The sequence below is a fragment of the Eucalyptus grandis genome, chromosome 7 (assembly GCF_016545825.1).
Source record: "Eucalyptus grandis isolate ANBG69807.140 chromosome 7, ASM1654582v1, whole genome shotgun sequence".
In the NCBI taxonomy this organism is placed as follows: Eukaryota; Viridiplantae; Streptophyta; class Magnoliopsida; order Myrtales; family Myrtaceae; genus Eucalyptus; species Eucalyptus grandis.
In genome coordinates, this window is record NC_052618.1 from 16,454,249 (window position 1) to 16,468,205 (window position 13,957).

Sequence of the window (13,957 nt, forward strand, 5' to 3'; positions counted from 1 at the left end):
TCGCTGGCACGCGTGACCCCTTGGCTAGCTGTGGCACCCCTCGACGGCCCCCGATCCATTAGGGTCGCCACAGTTCGCTTACCTTTCACTTCCTTTATTAACATGTCACTCTGATACCATTTCAATTACAGCGAGTCCATACAACTTAGGGGTTTACATTTTTTTTTTTGATAGGTCCCTTGCCCAATTCATATACGGAAGCACATCCAACAAGCTCCCTTCCCTATATTTAGAAAACGATGCACACCTACTAAACATCTTATATAAGTTAAAACCGAACACGTTTATTTACATAGAGCAGATGGACATCTTTAGTCGGTACATCGAAATGCCATAGTTTCCTATACATGGCTATACTTCAAAAGATGACTGACATCCCCTCCAACAGTCGTACACTTAAAGTCCATCGATCGGTGTCGACGTCTAAAAGCTCCTTCCTTTGCTATCCTCCTCCTCACGATCATATCCCATCACTCGATCCGTCTACTAGTCTGAAATGTTGGTCCCCAAAAGGGGTGAGTACAACCACTCAGTAAGTAAAGGAATCCAATAACCACTCAATGCATCATACAAGTCATACATGCATTTCAGGCAATACTTACCTTGAAGCCATGCATATACTATCATGCATCATCACCACAATCATAACACATACATGTGTATCATCATGTCATACTCATATCATCGTCATCATGACATTATTATATCACACACATGTCATCATCATCATATACATGACACCATCATACCATACACATGTCATCATCATCATGACATCATCATATCACAACATATATGCATGTCATCATGCCATATCATATATCATCATCATTATCGTCATGCATATCATCATGCATATCATGCCATGGGTTCAATTTCCACTTTTAGCTTTCAATTTTGATCACCACATCACCCATTCCTCAAATCATCAATTTCATCATCCCCTCGGGCAAAGACCTCCGAGACTCCCGACATTCAGCCATTCCAGGCCACCGGGCATCCGGCCCCCCACATTCCGAGCATCTCGCATCCCAACTGGCATCACGAGGCATTCCCTTCGGGCAAAGACCTCCAACAGGGCTTCCGGCATTTACACTCCCTGGCCGGGCATCCCGCATCCCAATCCTGGCATCGCGAGGCATTCCCTTCAGGCAAAAACCTCCGATAGGGCTTCCGGAATTATGTACCGACATACCACCAGGCCTCCCCTGGAATTACGTACCGTATACCACCGGGCATCTCAAAACTCCCGAGGACCTCCGGAATTACGCCACTAGGCCACCGGGCATCATCATCCACCACAACAATCTCCTCATTTAACATTATTCATGTTCACCAATTTCGGTCTTAATTTAGCATGGCATATGATGTATTGGCAAATCAACAATCATGTTCAGCATTTGAATTCACACATGCATCTTAATGCATACATCCAGACCTCATCACACATACTACACGGTGCAATAAAATTCATGGAATTTATGCCAATTAAAATAATCCATTTATCATGCCCATTTTTATTTTTATTTAAATTCCAGCTTGTGCCATTTTCAAAAATATTAAATTTAATTATTTATATAATCTCAAAAATCATAAAATCAAGGCAAGTAATAAATAAGGCAATAGGATAATGATTTCATGCAAAATACACGGCCAATGAGAAATCCACACAAATCCATAATTTACACAAAACAGCATGAAATTTTCGGATGAAACCAGAATGCACAGTTTCCGAAGGAATTCGATTAAAATATCCATACGACCTTCAAAAATTAAGAAATTTTACCGAGTGATATCCAAGACATTTTCGTACAACTTTTATGAAGACTTCCAAGCCAGATTCTTTTTATATTATTTTATACAGTCTCACGAAGCTTCTGGATCCGTTACCGCATCGTCCAGTGCAAGCTTCTCCGAAATATTGAGTTTTAACCTACCTATTCTATTTCGTTTCCTCTGAAATTTGGATATGTTATACATAAAGATGCCCTCTACAAGTTTCATGAAGAGATCTAAGTCAAATAACCAGATTATAGTCATCATCTATGTCCATGAAGTCTCGGGTGTCTCGGAATACATCACCAGAATCATCGTCTTCAAGATCTAGTTGATTTACTAAGCTATACTTGTTCATTTCACTTAAAATTTGAGTATGTCGTATTTTAAGATGTCTCCTACAACTTTCATGAAGAAATAGAAGTGATATTCTCAAAACAAACCAACATGCAACCACAAATCCAACCAAAGGTCAGTAAAATCTTTCCAGATCTGGGGTCTCCGTAGGATGAGACTTTTAACCCCTTGAATCTCCATCATTTTCCACCAAATTTTAGTATGTTTAAGATTTTATCTACAACTTTTATGAAGAAACAAAAGCCAAAATCAAACTCTAAACATGCATGCAAGCTCTCACAACATTATGACTCGAGCGAATTCATGCGAAAACATTCCAGATCTGACATCTCCGTAAGATGAGAGTTTGACCCCACAAAGCTCCATCATTTTCCACGAAATTTTAGTATGTTGTAGTAAAATATGTTAGCTACAACTTTCATGAATAAATAGAAGCCAAATTCGGACTCGAAACACACATGCAAGCTCAAACAACATTCTGACTCACACTGTTCGAGCAAGAACAGCCATGCCATTCAAACATAAATCATCTATGCTTCGGTTTTTCTCACCTAAACACCCAAAGATTCAACATGCAAGCAACATACAAACATGCAAGAGAAGCTAGAGGACTCCCACTTGCCTCTAGACCACACGAACGGCAGCACACCGGTGACGAACACGGCGGACGTACGGCGACGGGTGAGCTCCTCCTCTCTCGGCTTCCTCTTCTCTCTCGCAACTCACTCTCTCTCAGTTCTGCTCGGTCACTCTCTTTAGTTCACTTACACGAGCAGAGTAGCTGCTGGTTTTGCTAAAAACCAGCCAACAAAGAGGGGGATTTTCGGTGGATGCATGCATGGAGGACAGGTGTAGGTACAACAAGGACAAGTGTTTAATGTCAAAGGACAAGTGTAATTATGGAGGAGACAAGTGTGGGGGGAGAAGCCTTTTTTTTTTTCCGATTCTCTTCTCCTCTCTTCCTCGACTACTCTGTCCATTTATTCTTCTGTAAGTTCACTTAAATTTTAAATTTATTCTTTGCTAATCATTAGCTGCTTCGTGGCAGCTTGTAACAGGGAAACACGGAGGCTTGTGGTCGAGCACTCAACAGCTTGCTCGTCCATGCAATGGGCGGAACTCCAGTTGTCACTCCTCCTCTAGCCACGTGGCCATCATTTGCAGGGTCTCGGTCAACATCTCTTCTCTCGTTGACCATTATGTCAACTAATTAAATGGTTACTATGGAGGGGTTTGGGTCGGTGGGTTGCAGCTTTATTACTCTTAATATCGAGCCACACTTTATTCTAAATATTCGCCTTAAATCTCCGCATGTGCATGAGTTATATAGGCCGTATTCATATGGCCGTATGATACTACAACAATAAACAAGGATGGTTCTACTCGTAGGGTACATGGCCAAGTATAGAAAATTTCTTGTCAATCCATCTTGTGGCACAATCTCGGTCTCATCAGTGATAGTACATAGGGATGGGTCTATGCCTTATTCGACGATCAAAATATTTCTAAACGCGGCCCATCAGTTCGACAATGGAATCAAACAATGCTCATGCAAAATACTAATGGCACCATCCAACGGTACTTCTATTGATTTGTCATGGTCATCGTACATTCGAGGATTGTTGAAATTCTTGGGTGCCACACTAGCGGTCGTCAGCTTCTGATTGGCTTCTCCACCAGAGAAGATGAACAATGATGAACAGTAATCGATGTCTAATGTTGTTCATTTCACAAAAATATATTTATCAAGCAATTTGAATTGATTTTGGATCTATCCCTAATATGTGAAGTGATTATGCGGGTGCACAATTATTATAATAACAACTAGCAACCAAGGACATCGAATAAATTGCATGGCAAAGTGAGCATTTAACACTAATTAAGAAGAAAGATATCATTTCTAGCTAGACTAAAGGTAAACTGTTAAATTATGTCTCGAGTTTGAGCCTGTTAGACAAATACGCATAAGTCTAGCCAAATAAACAAAGTTCAGGGGAGACTTTATGATGTCTTCAAATTTTGCTCTACCATTAATCCTATCTCCATGCATAGAAGGAAGAAGCCAATGAAAGCCGCATGAGTGGTTTAAGTTCTTTGACTTTTAGGTGGGCAAGTGAAGTCAAAGAAGAGTGATTTGCCTTAGTCGAAAGGGAAAGCATCCACAATCTTCTTCATTAAATAAAGGGAACCACAACTTGCTGCAAATGCATGAAGAAGACTCCTATAACGTTTCCTTCTCTCCAAGAATGAGAAATTCAAAGACGGTGGCCCACCTCATTTCACAGTTACCTTTAAGGATTATAGGCACACGTTTGTTTGACTATTATCACTCATCTCTTCCGCCTCATTAAATGCGTGCCCATGCACATGTACGATTTGCATGCATGCCTATAAATATGATGGACGTCAGTGCCGACTGTGGGCCTGTGTTGTGGGCGTAATTCATGTGTTTTATGAGGATCACATCTTGGAATTTGCGAAGGGAGAGAGAAGAGGTTGTCATTTTCTCTTTGGAGTTGGGTCTTCAAAGTCATTTTCTCTTTGGAATGCATATTGTATTGAAATTATTAATGCATGGAACCCACGTAGCTAGGTTGACCCAGGGCTTGGCCACGAAGACCCGTGATTCAGGCCATCATTCGCCTGCGTAGCGTGAGCCAGGCATTGCCTGAGGTCCGGCGACGGTCGAAGGGTCGATCGACCCTCAGGCGGCGGTCACCAGCACGTTGCCAGCGCACATGACCCCTTGGCCGGCGGTCGTCAGCCTCTGATCGGCTTCTCCACTGGAGAAGATGAACAGTGATGAACAGTAACCGTTGTCTAATGTTGTTCATTTCACAAAAATATATTTATCGGGTAGTTTGGATTGATTTTGGATCTATCCCTAATATGTGAAGTGATTATGCGGGTGCACAATTATTATAATAACAACTAGCAACCAATGACATCGAATAAATTGCATGGCAAAGTGAGCATTTAACATTAATAAATAAGCAAGATATCCTTTCTAGCTAGACTAAAGGTAAACTATTAAATTATGTCTCGAGTTTGAGCCCGTTAGACAAATACGCATAAGTCTGGACAAATAAACAAAGTTCAGGGGAGACTTTGTGATGTCTTCAAATTTTGCTCTACCATTAATCCTATCTCCATGCATAGAAGGAAGAAGCCAAAGAAAGCCGCATGAGTGGCTTAAGTTCTTTGACTTTCGGGTGGGCAAGTGAAGTCGAAGAAGAGTGATTTGCCTTAGTCGAAAGGGAAGGCATCCACAATCTTCTGCATCAAATAAAGGGACCCACAACCTGCTGCAAATGCATGAAGAAGACTCCTATAACGCTTCCTTCTCTCCAGGAACAAGAAATTCAAAGACGGTGGCCCACCTCAATTCATGTTTATCTTCAAGGATTATAGGCACACATTTGTTTGACTATTATCACTCACCTATTCCGCCTCATTAAATGCGTACCCATGCACATGCACGATCTACATGCATGCCTACAAATATGGTGGGCGTTAGTGCCGATTGTGGGCTTGTGTTGTGGGCGTGATTCATGTGTTTTATGAGGATCACATCTTGGAATTTGCAAAGGGAGAGAGAATAGTTTGTCATTTTCTCTTTGGAATTGGGTCTTCAAAGTCATTTTCTCTTTGGAATGCATATTGTATTGAAATCATTAATGCATGGAACCCACATAGCTAGGTTGACCCAGGGCTTGGCCAAGAAGACCTGTCAAACCTCGCACATATAAATATAGACTTGCTCTAATTGTTGCAACTCAACATTCGAAAAATTTTAAAAGTTGAAATTGCTCGGGTATGTGCTTTTTTTTTATTGAATATGCATTCAAGTTTGATTAATTTTAACTAGAATTTTTTATATTAAAATATCAATGTGAGTTTAAATATTACATCTACAATGATACTTATGAGTGAAAAAATTGGTCAGTGTCTCTATCGAGTCAAAGTCGACTGGAAAGCTAGTTAGATCCCAGTCAAAGTGCCATCAATTTCTAAGAAATAAAAGTTCGGTGCCGATAACAAAAATCAAAGTGAGGCAAATTGATTGCAAAATCTACGAATGCTCATAAGAATATTTTATGTTGGTTAATCGGTTAATTTTTTTCAATGTTTCATACTTGTTACCCACAGGATGGGTACCGCAATTCTCAGAGGGACCTTTGAGTCATTTGAGGATGAAAGCAAGAACGGTACGTAGCATGTGCATTTTGAATTTAATCTACATTTATTCAAATATATAGATATATTTATATTTAATTGACAAGATCATGTCATTTTTCATGCAACCAATACAAACAAATATGGCTGGTCAATTTTGTATATGACTGATTAGTGTAAGAGTTTTCATAATGTGAACTATATTAATTGATATTGTAATTTACCATTTTATTACGGTCAAGGTTATTTGTAGCAATTAGCAAGTCGTACATTTACCATGGTATTGCTAAAAGCCTGCGGATAAATAAATACAGCTTCGATTATTCTGTGCAAAGAAGCAGGAAATGAGAAGCCAAGAAACGCGGGAGCTACGCAAAAGCTTGATGTGAAGATCGCGAACGTAGTTCATGTTTCTCCGGCGAGGGAAACGTTTGGTGGGCTCTACGCTCTCTCGAACCTCGATCGGACCTTCCCGTACGTGATTGAGAACGTGATGACCTTCAAGGGCGAAGGGATGGGAAGGCATCCCACCGTGATCGAGACAATCAGAGAGTCACTGGCCAAGGCATTGGTCGAGTTCTATCCGTTTGCGGGCAGACTTGTCGTGGGGAGCGACGGGAGGATGGCGGTGAGATGCACTGGAGAAGGTGTCCCGTTCGTCGAAGCGACATCGGAGAATGACATTGTAGTGCTGGGCGATATCAGCACCATCAATCCCGCCATGCTGCGAAAACTCGTGAAGCACAGTGATGGAGCCCCGACTATATTGGAAGTACCTTTGCTAACGGTGCAGGTAAATACTATTGAAAATGATGGGTTTCACAAGATCCGACGGTCTTATTTAGTTTAGTGCACATAAGTAGATATCCACTTACAATTTATCATGAAATCCAGGTGACGACGTTCAAGTGCGGAGGGATCGTCATCAGCATCGTCATGAATCACGTCCTTGTCGACGGGAAAGCCATCATGGACTTCATAGCTTGCTGGACAGACCTGGCTCGAGCCAAGCCACCATCAGTTCTTCCTTTTCTCGATCGATCGGTGTTGCGCCCAAGGCAACCTCCGCACATCGATTTCCCCCACCATGAGTATGCTCCGAGAGACCGGCGGCCAGGACATGTGGTCGACCCCCAAACCAAGCCCCTCGTTTACAAATCCTTCTGCTTCAAGCCACACACTCTCATTCAGCTCAAGAAAGCGTCAAGAATCACAACCCAGAATGGCTCTTCCATAGTCCCGACGACCTTCGAAGTCATATCGGCGCTCGTGTGGATCTCGCAAACCAAAGCTCTCGGAATCGGTCCTCATGAGACGACGAAGCTACTCACTGCAGTCGATGGCCGCCCCAAGTTCGACCCCCCGCTGCCGAGTGGCTACTTCGGGAACGGCATCGTTTGGTCCTGTGCTGAGTGCAGCGCGGGTGAATTGACCCGCAATCCCTTCTCATTCGCTGTCAGGATCGTGCACGAGGCGCTCGCAACCGTCACCGAGAGTTACATAAGGTCGGCCATCGACTACGTCGAGCTGAACAGGGTCCTAGTTGACTGCGAGGGCAGCACTTGCTGCATCAGCAAGTGGAGCCAGCTCCATTTCTACAAGATGGATTTCGGGTTCGGGAGGCCGTTCCAAGTGGCGCCCGCGACGGTCCCTGACAACCTCATCGTGGTCACTTCCCGGAGCAGGGAGAGTGATGAGTTGGTTGTGTCCCTGGGGCTTACTCGCGAGGCCATGGATGTTTTCTCGAAGTTGATTCAGCATGAGCTCACGCTGAAAAGCAAGTTCTAGTCTCATCCATGGATATGAGTATATGAAGCTTAGTTTTCGCACCCCTGGTTTTAAGTAGGACTAGCGCAGTGGTGTTGCGCTGCTTGTGCCTATTGTTTTATATGATATGCTTATATTAATAAAGTGATGTACTTTCCAGAAAATGGAATCTTATAGATACAAATGTCAATTTATGAAAGAGCGTCCATAACATACACTAGTAATGTGAAAAAAAAAGTCCTATGCATGTGGTTTTGTACACTATTGATCGGATATTAAGAGTAAATTAAGGGTATATGAGGTCATTTGTGTGAGAAAATATTAACCACACAAGTTGTGGAAGAAAGAAAGTGAAAAAAAGAAAATAGAAAAGAAGGGAGAAGCGACAAAGAAGAAGAGAAATGGAGGTTCGAGTTTGCAAGAGGAGAGAGAGGAGGAGAGAAAATCTGACAAATGGACCATTCGTGGACACGTCGCTTAATAGATGGGCATCTACTTTGTGGCGCTAGCACAACTTGTGCAGCTAATATTTTTTTCTTAATTTTGAGTAAAACTAGCATAGTGATGTTGCGCTCCTTGTGCTTGTTGTATTATATGACATGCTTCCATCAATGAAGTGATGTACTTTCTAAAAAGAGGGAATCTTATAGATACAAAAGTCAATTTATGAAAGAGTGGCCATAGCATATAGTAACATAAGAAAGTTTTACACAGGTAGGAGCAAATAGAAAGTTCGAGTAAATTTTTGCTTTACACGGGTGGTGTGCGTGCTATTTTTCTTTGTTAATTAATGGGTTTGTGTTGAGTGTTTGGTAAAGTACCATTTTTTAGGCACCATCTATATATCTTTAGCATTAGGAAGAGTATTGTTGGGTTGTCATTATCCATGTTAGGTATTCATTAATGTACAGGTGCGAGCATACCATAGAGAAAAATTCCCTATCGATTAATTAAAGAGGGATTGAGCAGTTAATAAATCTAGTAGACTTATAATTTATTGATTTAAACTCTTAAAAAAAGGTGATTTAATAATATGATTTGTTGATGGGTTCATATTCTTGAAAATCTACTCTCCAAGATAAGTTTTATTCTTTCCAAAAGTTTTAGAATTTTGAGAACCAAAGAGATATAGCTAGGGGTGAGCATCGATCTATGGTCAACCCTAGACCAATCCTAAACCGGCCCAACCCTACTGGTCCTAGTTTGGTTCTTAGGGAGATCGAGGTGGTCCTTGGTCCTGGGATTCTTGGATCAGCATTGTGCGGGTTGATCCTCGGTCTCGGGAGTTTATGGTCAGTCCAACCCAGACCAACCCCATATATATATATAATATTATTTATAATTTTTTATATAGAGAACCGTAAAATAAACAGCGTCAACAACATTAAATAGCTCCTTCATGAGGAGTTCAAGTAATTTTACACTATTTTTAATCACTTGGATCTTTTAATGTCTTTTACGGCGTCAACAACCATAATTTACAAAGGAGAAAAATGTTTTTGTGAGGAGTCCTCACGACGCTCAAAAAGGCATAAATAGCTCCTCACGGCATCCTCCTCCATTACTCGTTCTCTTCTATCTTATTTGTCCTCTTAGTCTTTAATTTACCAAAATCGAAATAAACAACTTCTCCGCTCACCACTCAACACTCGCCTCACTAGCTTTGGGTCACTCGTGTCATTTGCCGCTCGATACTCGCCTAGCTTGTTGCTTCTGTTCAACGCTCGATGCTCACCCCACTCAACATTCGTTGCTTGCCTCTCTCTCTCTCTCTCTCTCTCTCTCTCTCTCTCTCTCTCTCTCTCTCTCTCTCTCTCTCTCTCTCGCACACGCAAACAGACTCTCAACAGTCTCATTCTCTCTATCACTCATACTCGATTTCTTTGATCTTTTCCCTCTTGAAAAGTTCTCACTTTAGTAGGTTTCTTTGATCTCACATCTCTCTTCCATAATGAATTACCTCAAAGGAGTTGTGGTCTATGAAGACTTACTTCTCATTTACTGAATCTGATTCTATTTGCTATTTATAAGACATGTATTCATATTTGACACAATGTTGTATATCTAATAAAATAAAACAAAAACAAAAAAAGCACATTCCAAAGTCGATTAGTTCAATATCTGGTTTCAAAATTGGGAACCGATTCCAAAAAGATTGTTTCCAAAATACTAGACTAGAAGTTTCTCACTATGTAACCAATCACCTTAATATATATACATATATATATACATATATATATCCATGAAAAAAGACATCATCATGGTCCAGTCCCTTTGCATCTCAATAGATGTTTTCCAATGACAAATGTTGACACTGCATTAATCAGTGTATAAACTATAGTTTGGATTCTCTGGCTTTAAGCTTGTGAAATGAAACAATTATCATTAAAATGTAATGATGTCTTTAGCTCATCCGATTAGAATGGACAAGGTGAATTGGACCATATATCTCCAAGATGAAAACCAGCCTAAAGTTCTCCTATGAAGCAACTTCCACACGTCGCTTCATGGTGGCATGTGTTCTTGGAACCATTGTCACTCCTTTTTTCGCTTGCCTTCAATGTCTTACTGTCAAGCATCTTTGCATCGATTGCCATGCAATCTATTTTTCCTTTTTCAGACTATAATGATCTGAATACCTTCATAAGATTCAAAATCGATAGAGCTCTATCATTGGAAAAAAAAAAATCTTTGCATGTTGCATAAGTCCACAAGATGCAATAATTTGACAAGACATCTGATAAATGGGGTGTCCCCACTCCCTTTTGAGTCCGCATTCATATAGCTAAGGCTGTGAATATACATATTATTGTGTTCTCTCATTTCTTATGTGCTTATATTATGGTCTTTCATATTCATGCATTGCTTCTTCAAACATGCATGTGGGCAGACAAGTCTCTTTGTATTCTCCGAGGGATATGTTGAGGGAAAGAACGAAATTGCAACTCTGAGTCATCTAGATATTGTGCATGGCGAAACCGATGATCCATCACATCTTATCGAAACGATGAAGACTAAATTACATATGCCTTGTTCTTTGCCAAGTTTGAACGGCAATCACAAGAGTTTGGTAATGTCACTTGTAGTTTTATAAACCATGTCTTTTCTCGCATCGCAATCTTTTGACGATGTTTAATTAAATCACGTCTTTTACAAATGGTAGGTACTTGAAAATATGAGTTTCTATTAACAGTAAGCATTACGAGGTGAATATTTTAATTATTAAAGTTCTTATTTCAAGAAGGCAGCCATGCATTGTTACCACAATCTCATGATTGTACCATGCCCACATATGTGAGGTCCAAATGTACTCTTTTGTCTTATAGAGCTCTGAGTTTGGAGAATAGCTTTGCAGATTCCTCAAACCTCTCGTTGCTCCTTTTGTCACTTCACATCAATGATGCACGGTCTAGCATCTTTGCCTCAATCACCAAGTGATCTATTTGTCCTTTCTTAGACTTCAACGATATGAATTCTGCAAAGGATTCATAATCAATTGTCCCACACCAATCATGAGAAAGTGTAACGCATGATTCAGATTTCCACATCTTTTCAACAATTATTACTATTCTGAAAAGAAGAGTAGTTGCATGGATACACATATTTAACCGACAAAAATCAATGTAACAAAGTAATGGGCTTGAACTTACGTGCACGATCTCAGCCGTCGAATAAAAAAATTAATGTCAATTGTTCGATTTGGCATGACCATTTTGTCCTGCCAAGCCCCACTATCCCATGCCTCACGCAAAAAATAATAAGTTGTGCCATAGTATTATTGCACTAATCAATGTATAAACTATAGTTTGGATTCTCTGGCTTTACACTTGTGAAATGAAACAATTATCACTAAAATCCAATGATGTCTTTAGCTCATCCAATCAGAATGGACAAGGTGAATTGGACTACATATCTCCAAGATGAAAACCAGCCTAAAGTTTTCCTGTGAAGCAACTTCCACGCGCCGCTTCATGGTGGCATGTGTTCTCGGAACCATTGTCACTCCTTTTTTCACTTCCCTTCAATGTCTTACTGTCAAGCATCTTTGCCTCAATCACCATGCAATCTATTTGTCCTTTTTTCAGACTATAATAATCTAAATATCTTCATAATATTCCAAATTGATAGAGCTCTGTCATTGTTTAAAAAAAAAAAAAAAAAAAAAAAGCTATGCATGTTGCTCAAGTCCACAAGATGCAATAATTTGACAAGACATCTGATAAATGGGGTGTCCCCACTCCCTTTTGAGTCCCCATTCATATAGTTAAGGCTATGAATATACATATTGTTGTGTTCTCTCATTTCTTATGTGCTTATATTATGGTCTTTCATATTCATGCATTGCTTCTTCAAACATGCATGTGGGCAGAAAAGTCTCTTTGTATTCTCAGAGGGATATGTTGAGGGAAATAACAAAATTGCAACTCTAAGTCATCCAAATATAGTGCATGGTGAAACCGATAATCCATCACATCTTATCAAAATGATGAAGACTAAATTATATATGCCTTGTTCTTTGCCAAGTTTGAACAACAATCACAAGAGTTTGGTAATGTCCCTTGTAGTTTTATAAACCATGTCTTTTCTTGCATCGCAATCTTTCGATAGTGTTTAATTAAATCACGTCTTTTACAAATGGTAGGTACTTGAAAATATGAGTTGCTATTAACATATTGCAATACGAGGTGAATATTTTAACTATTAAAGTTCTTATTTGAAGAAGGCAACCATGCATTATTACCACAGACTCGTGATTGTACCGTGCCCACATAAGTAAGGTCCAAATGTACTCTTTTGTCTTATAGAGCTTTGAGTTTGGAGAATTGTCACGCCCTGAATCCCGAGCGCGTGCCCATCCCTCTCTGGTTGATAATATTTTGCGACTTCTTAGGACAAGTCGCTGACCCCTTTCATTTTATTGTACATGCAGAAGCGGATTATAAATCCCTTGATAGTAACTATCTCGGGATAAAAAAAAAAAAAAAGAACAACAACAATTTCACAAACAAACATGCCTTTATAAACATATGCTGAGTCACGTACAAGAGTCTATGGTCAAAAGACTACAAAAGACTATTCTCCAAAAGAAGCGGTCCTATCCAACCTATACTTCAAATCACCTCCTATTTGCTCCAGGTTCTTTGCTCAATGACCCTGAAATGGTTATTCAATAACCAGTGAGACAAGGTCTCAGCAAGTCCATGCTCTAAACTTCGACTAGGAAAGGAAGACACTAAGAAGCATCCTAACCACAAAATCACGCATTTAGCATAGAGGACCTACCTCGCCTCAGTTCCACCCTGCAAGTCAGCACAGTTCATATCACAAACCAGAGCAGTACTCAAGATCAATTAAATGGGAACACAACACTCAATTCTAAAATCAATACAAGGGTCCTAATTATAGAGCCAAACCGTTATGACACGTCCCATACCGTGTCACACAATTTTGTCCCATAATCAGATACATTCAACTCAATTCATCATGTGTTCCTAGTTTTGATCTCAACATAGAGCACGGTCTACTCTCAGTTCGGCGGTCTTTTGGCATTGCCAGGTTTCATCTCACCCCATTGAGCACAGCACGTCTCTTTATCAGACGGCTTTCCTAAAGGAGCATAGGATCCAAAATCCCAAAATAGGGATAACATCCAACTTAACAGCCCGGAACGATTTCTCTTAACCATCACATAATCACTAAAATATGGCTCAAGGCACCGTGCATTGCAGTTAAATGCTTCAATTAAAATGGTGAACCTAGCATTTTTCTTCGTATTAGAAATAGTCGTGTGTGGGTACAAGGTCAACTCGACCCAAAAAAATTGACATTCTTCCTTTTTAAAATCCCATTATTTTATATAGTAATTAAAATCATTTTCGAT

The 13,957-nt window shown here is 40.2% G+C and overlaps 1 protein-coding gene across 1 annotated transcript; it reads left to right on the forward strand.

The window, feature by feature from the left end:
• The first annotated feature begins 6,283 nt into the window (after window positions 1-6,283).
• LOC104455099 (omega-hydroxypalmitate O-feruloyl transferase) lies at window positions 6,284-8,097 on the forward strand. Its single transcript, XM_039317514.1, has 3 exons — window positions 6,284-6,341; window positions 6,624-7,102; window positions 7,204-8,097. Exons 1-3 carry the CDS (start codon window positions 6,284-6,286, stop codon window positions 8,095-8,097), a joined length of 1,431 nt encoding a protein of 476 aa, XP_039173448.1.
• The last annotated feature ends 5,860 nt before the right edge of the window (window positions 8,098-13,957 follow it).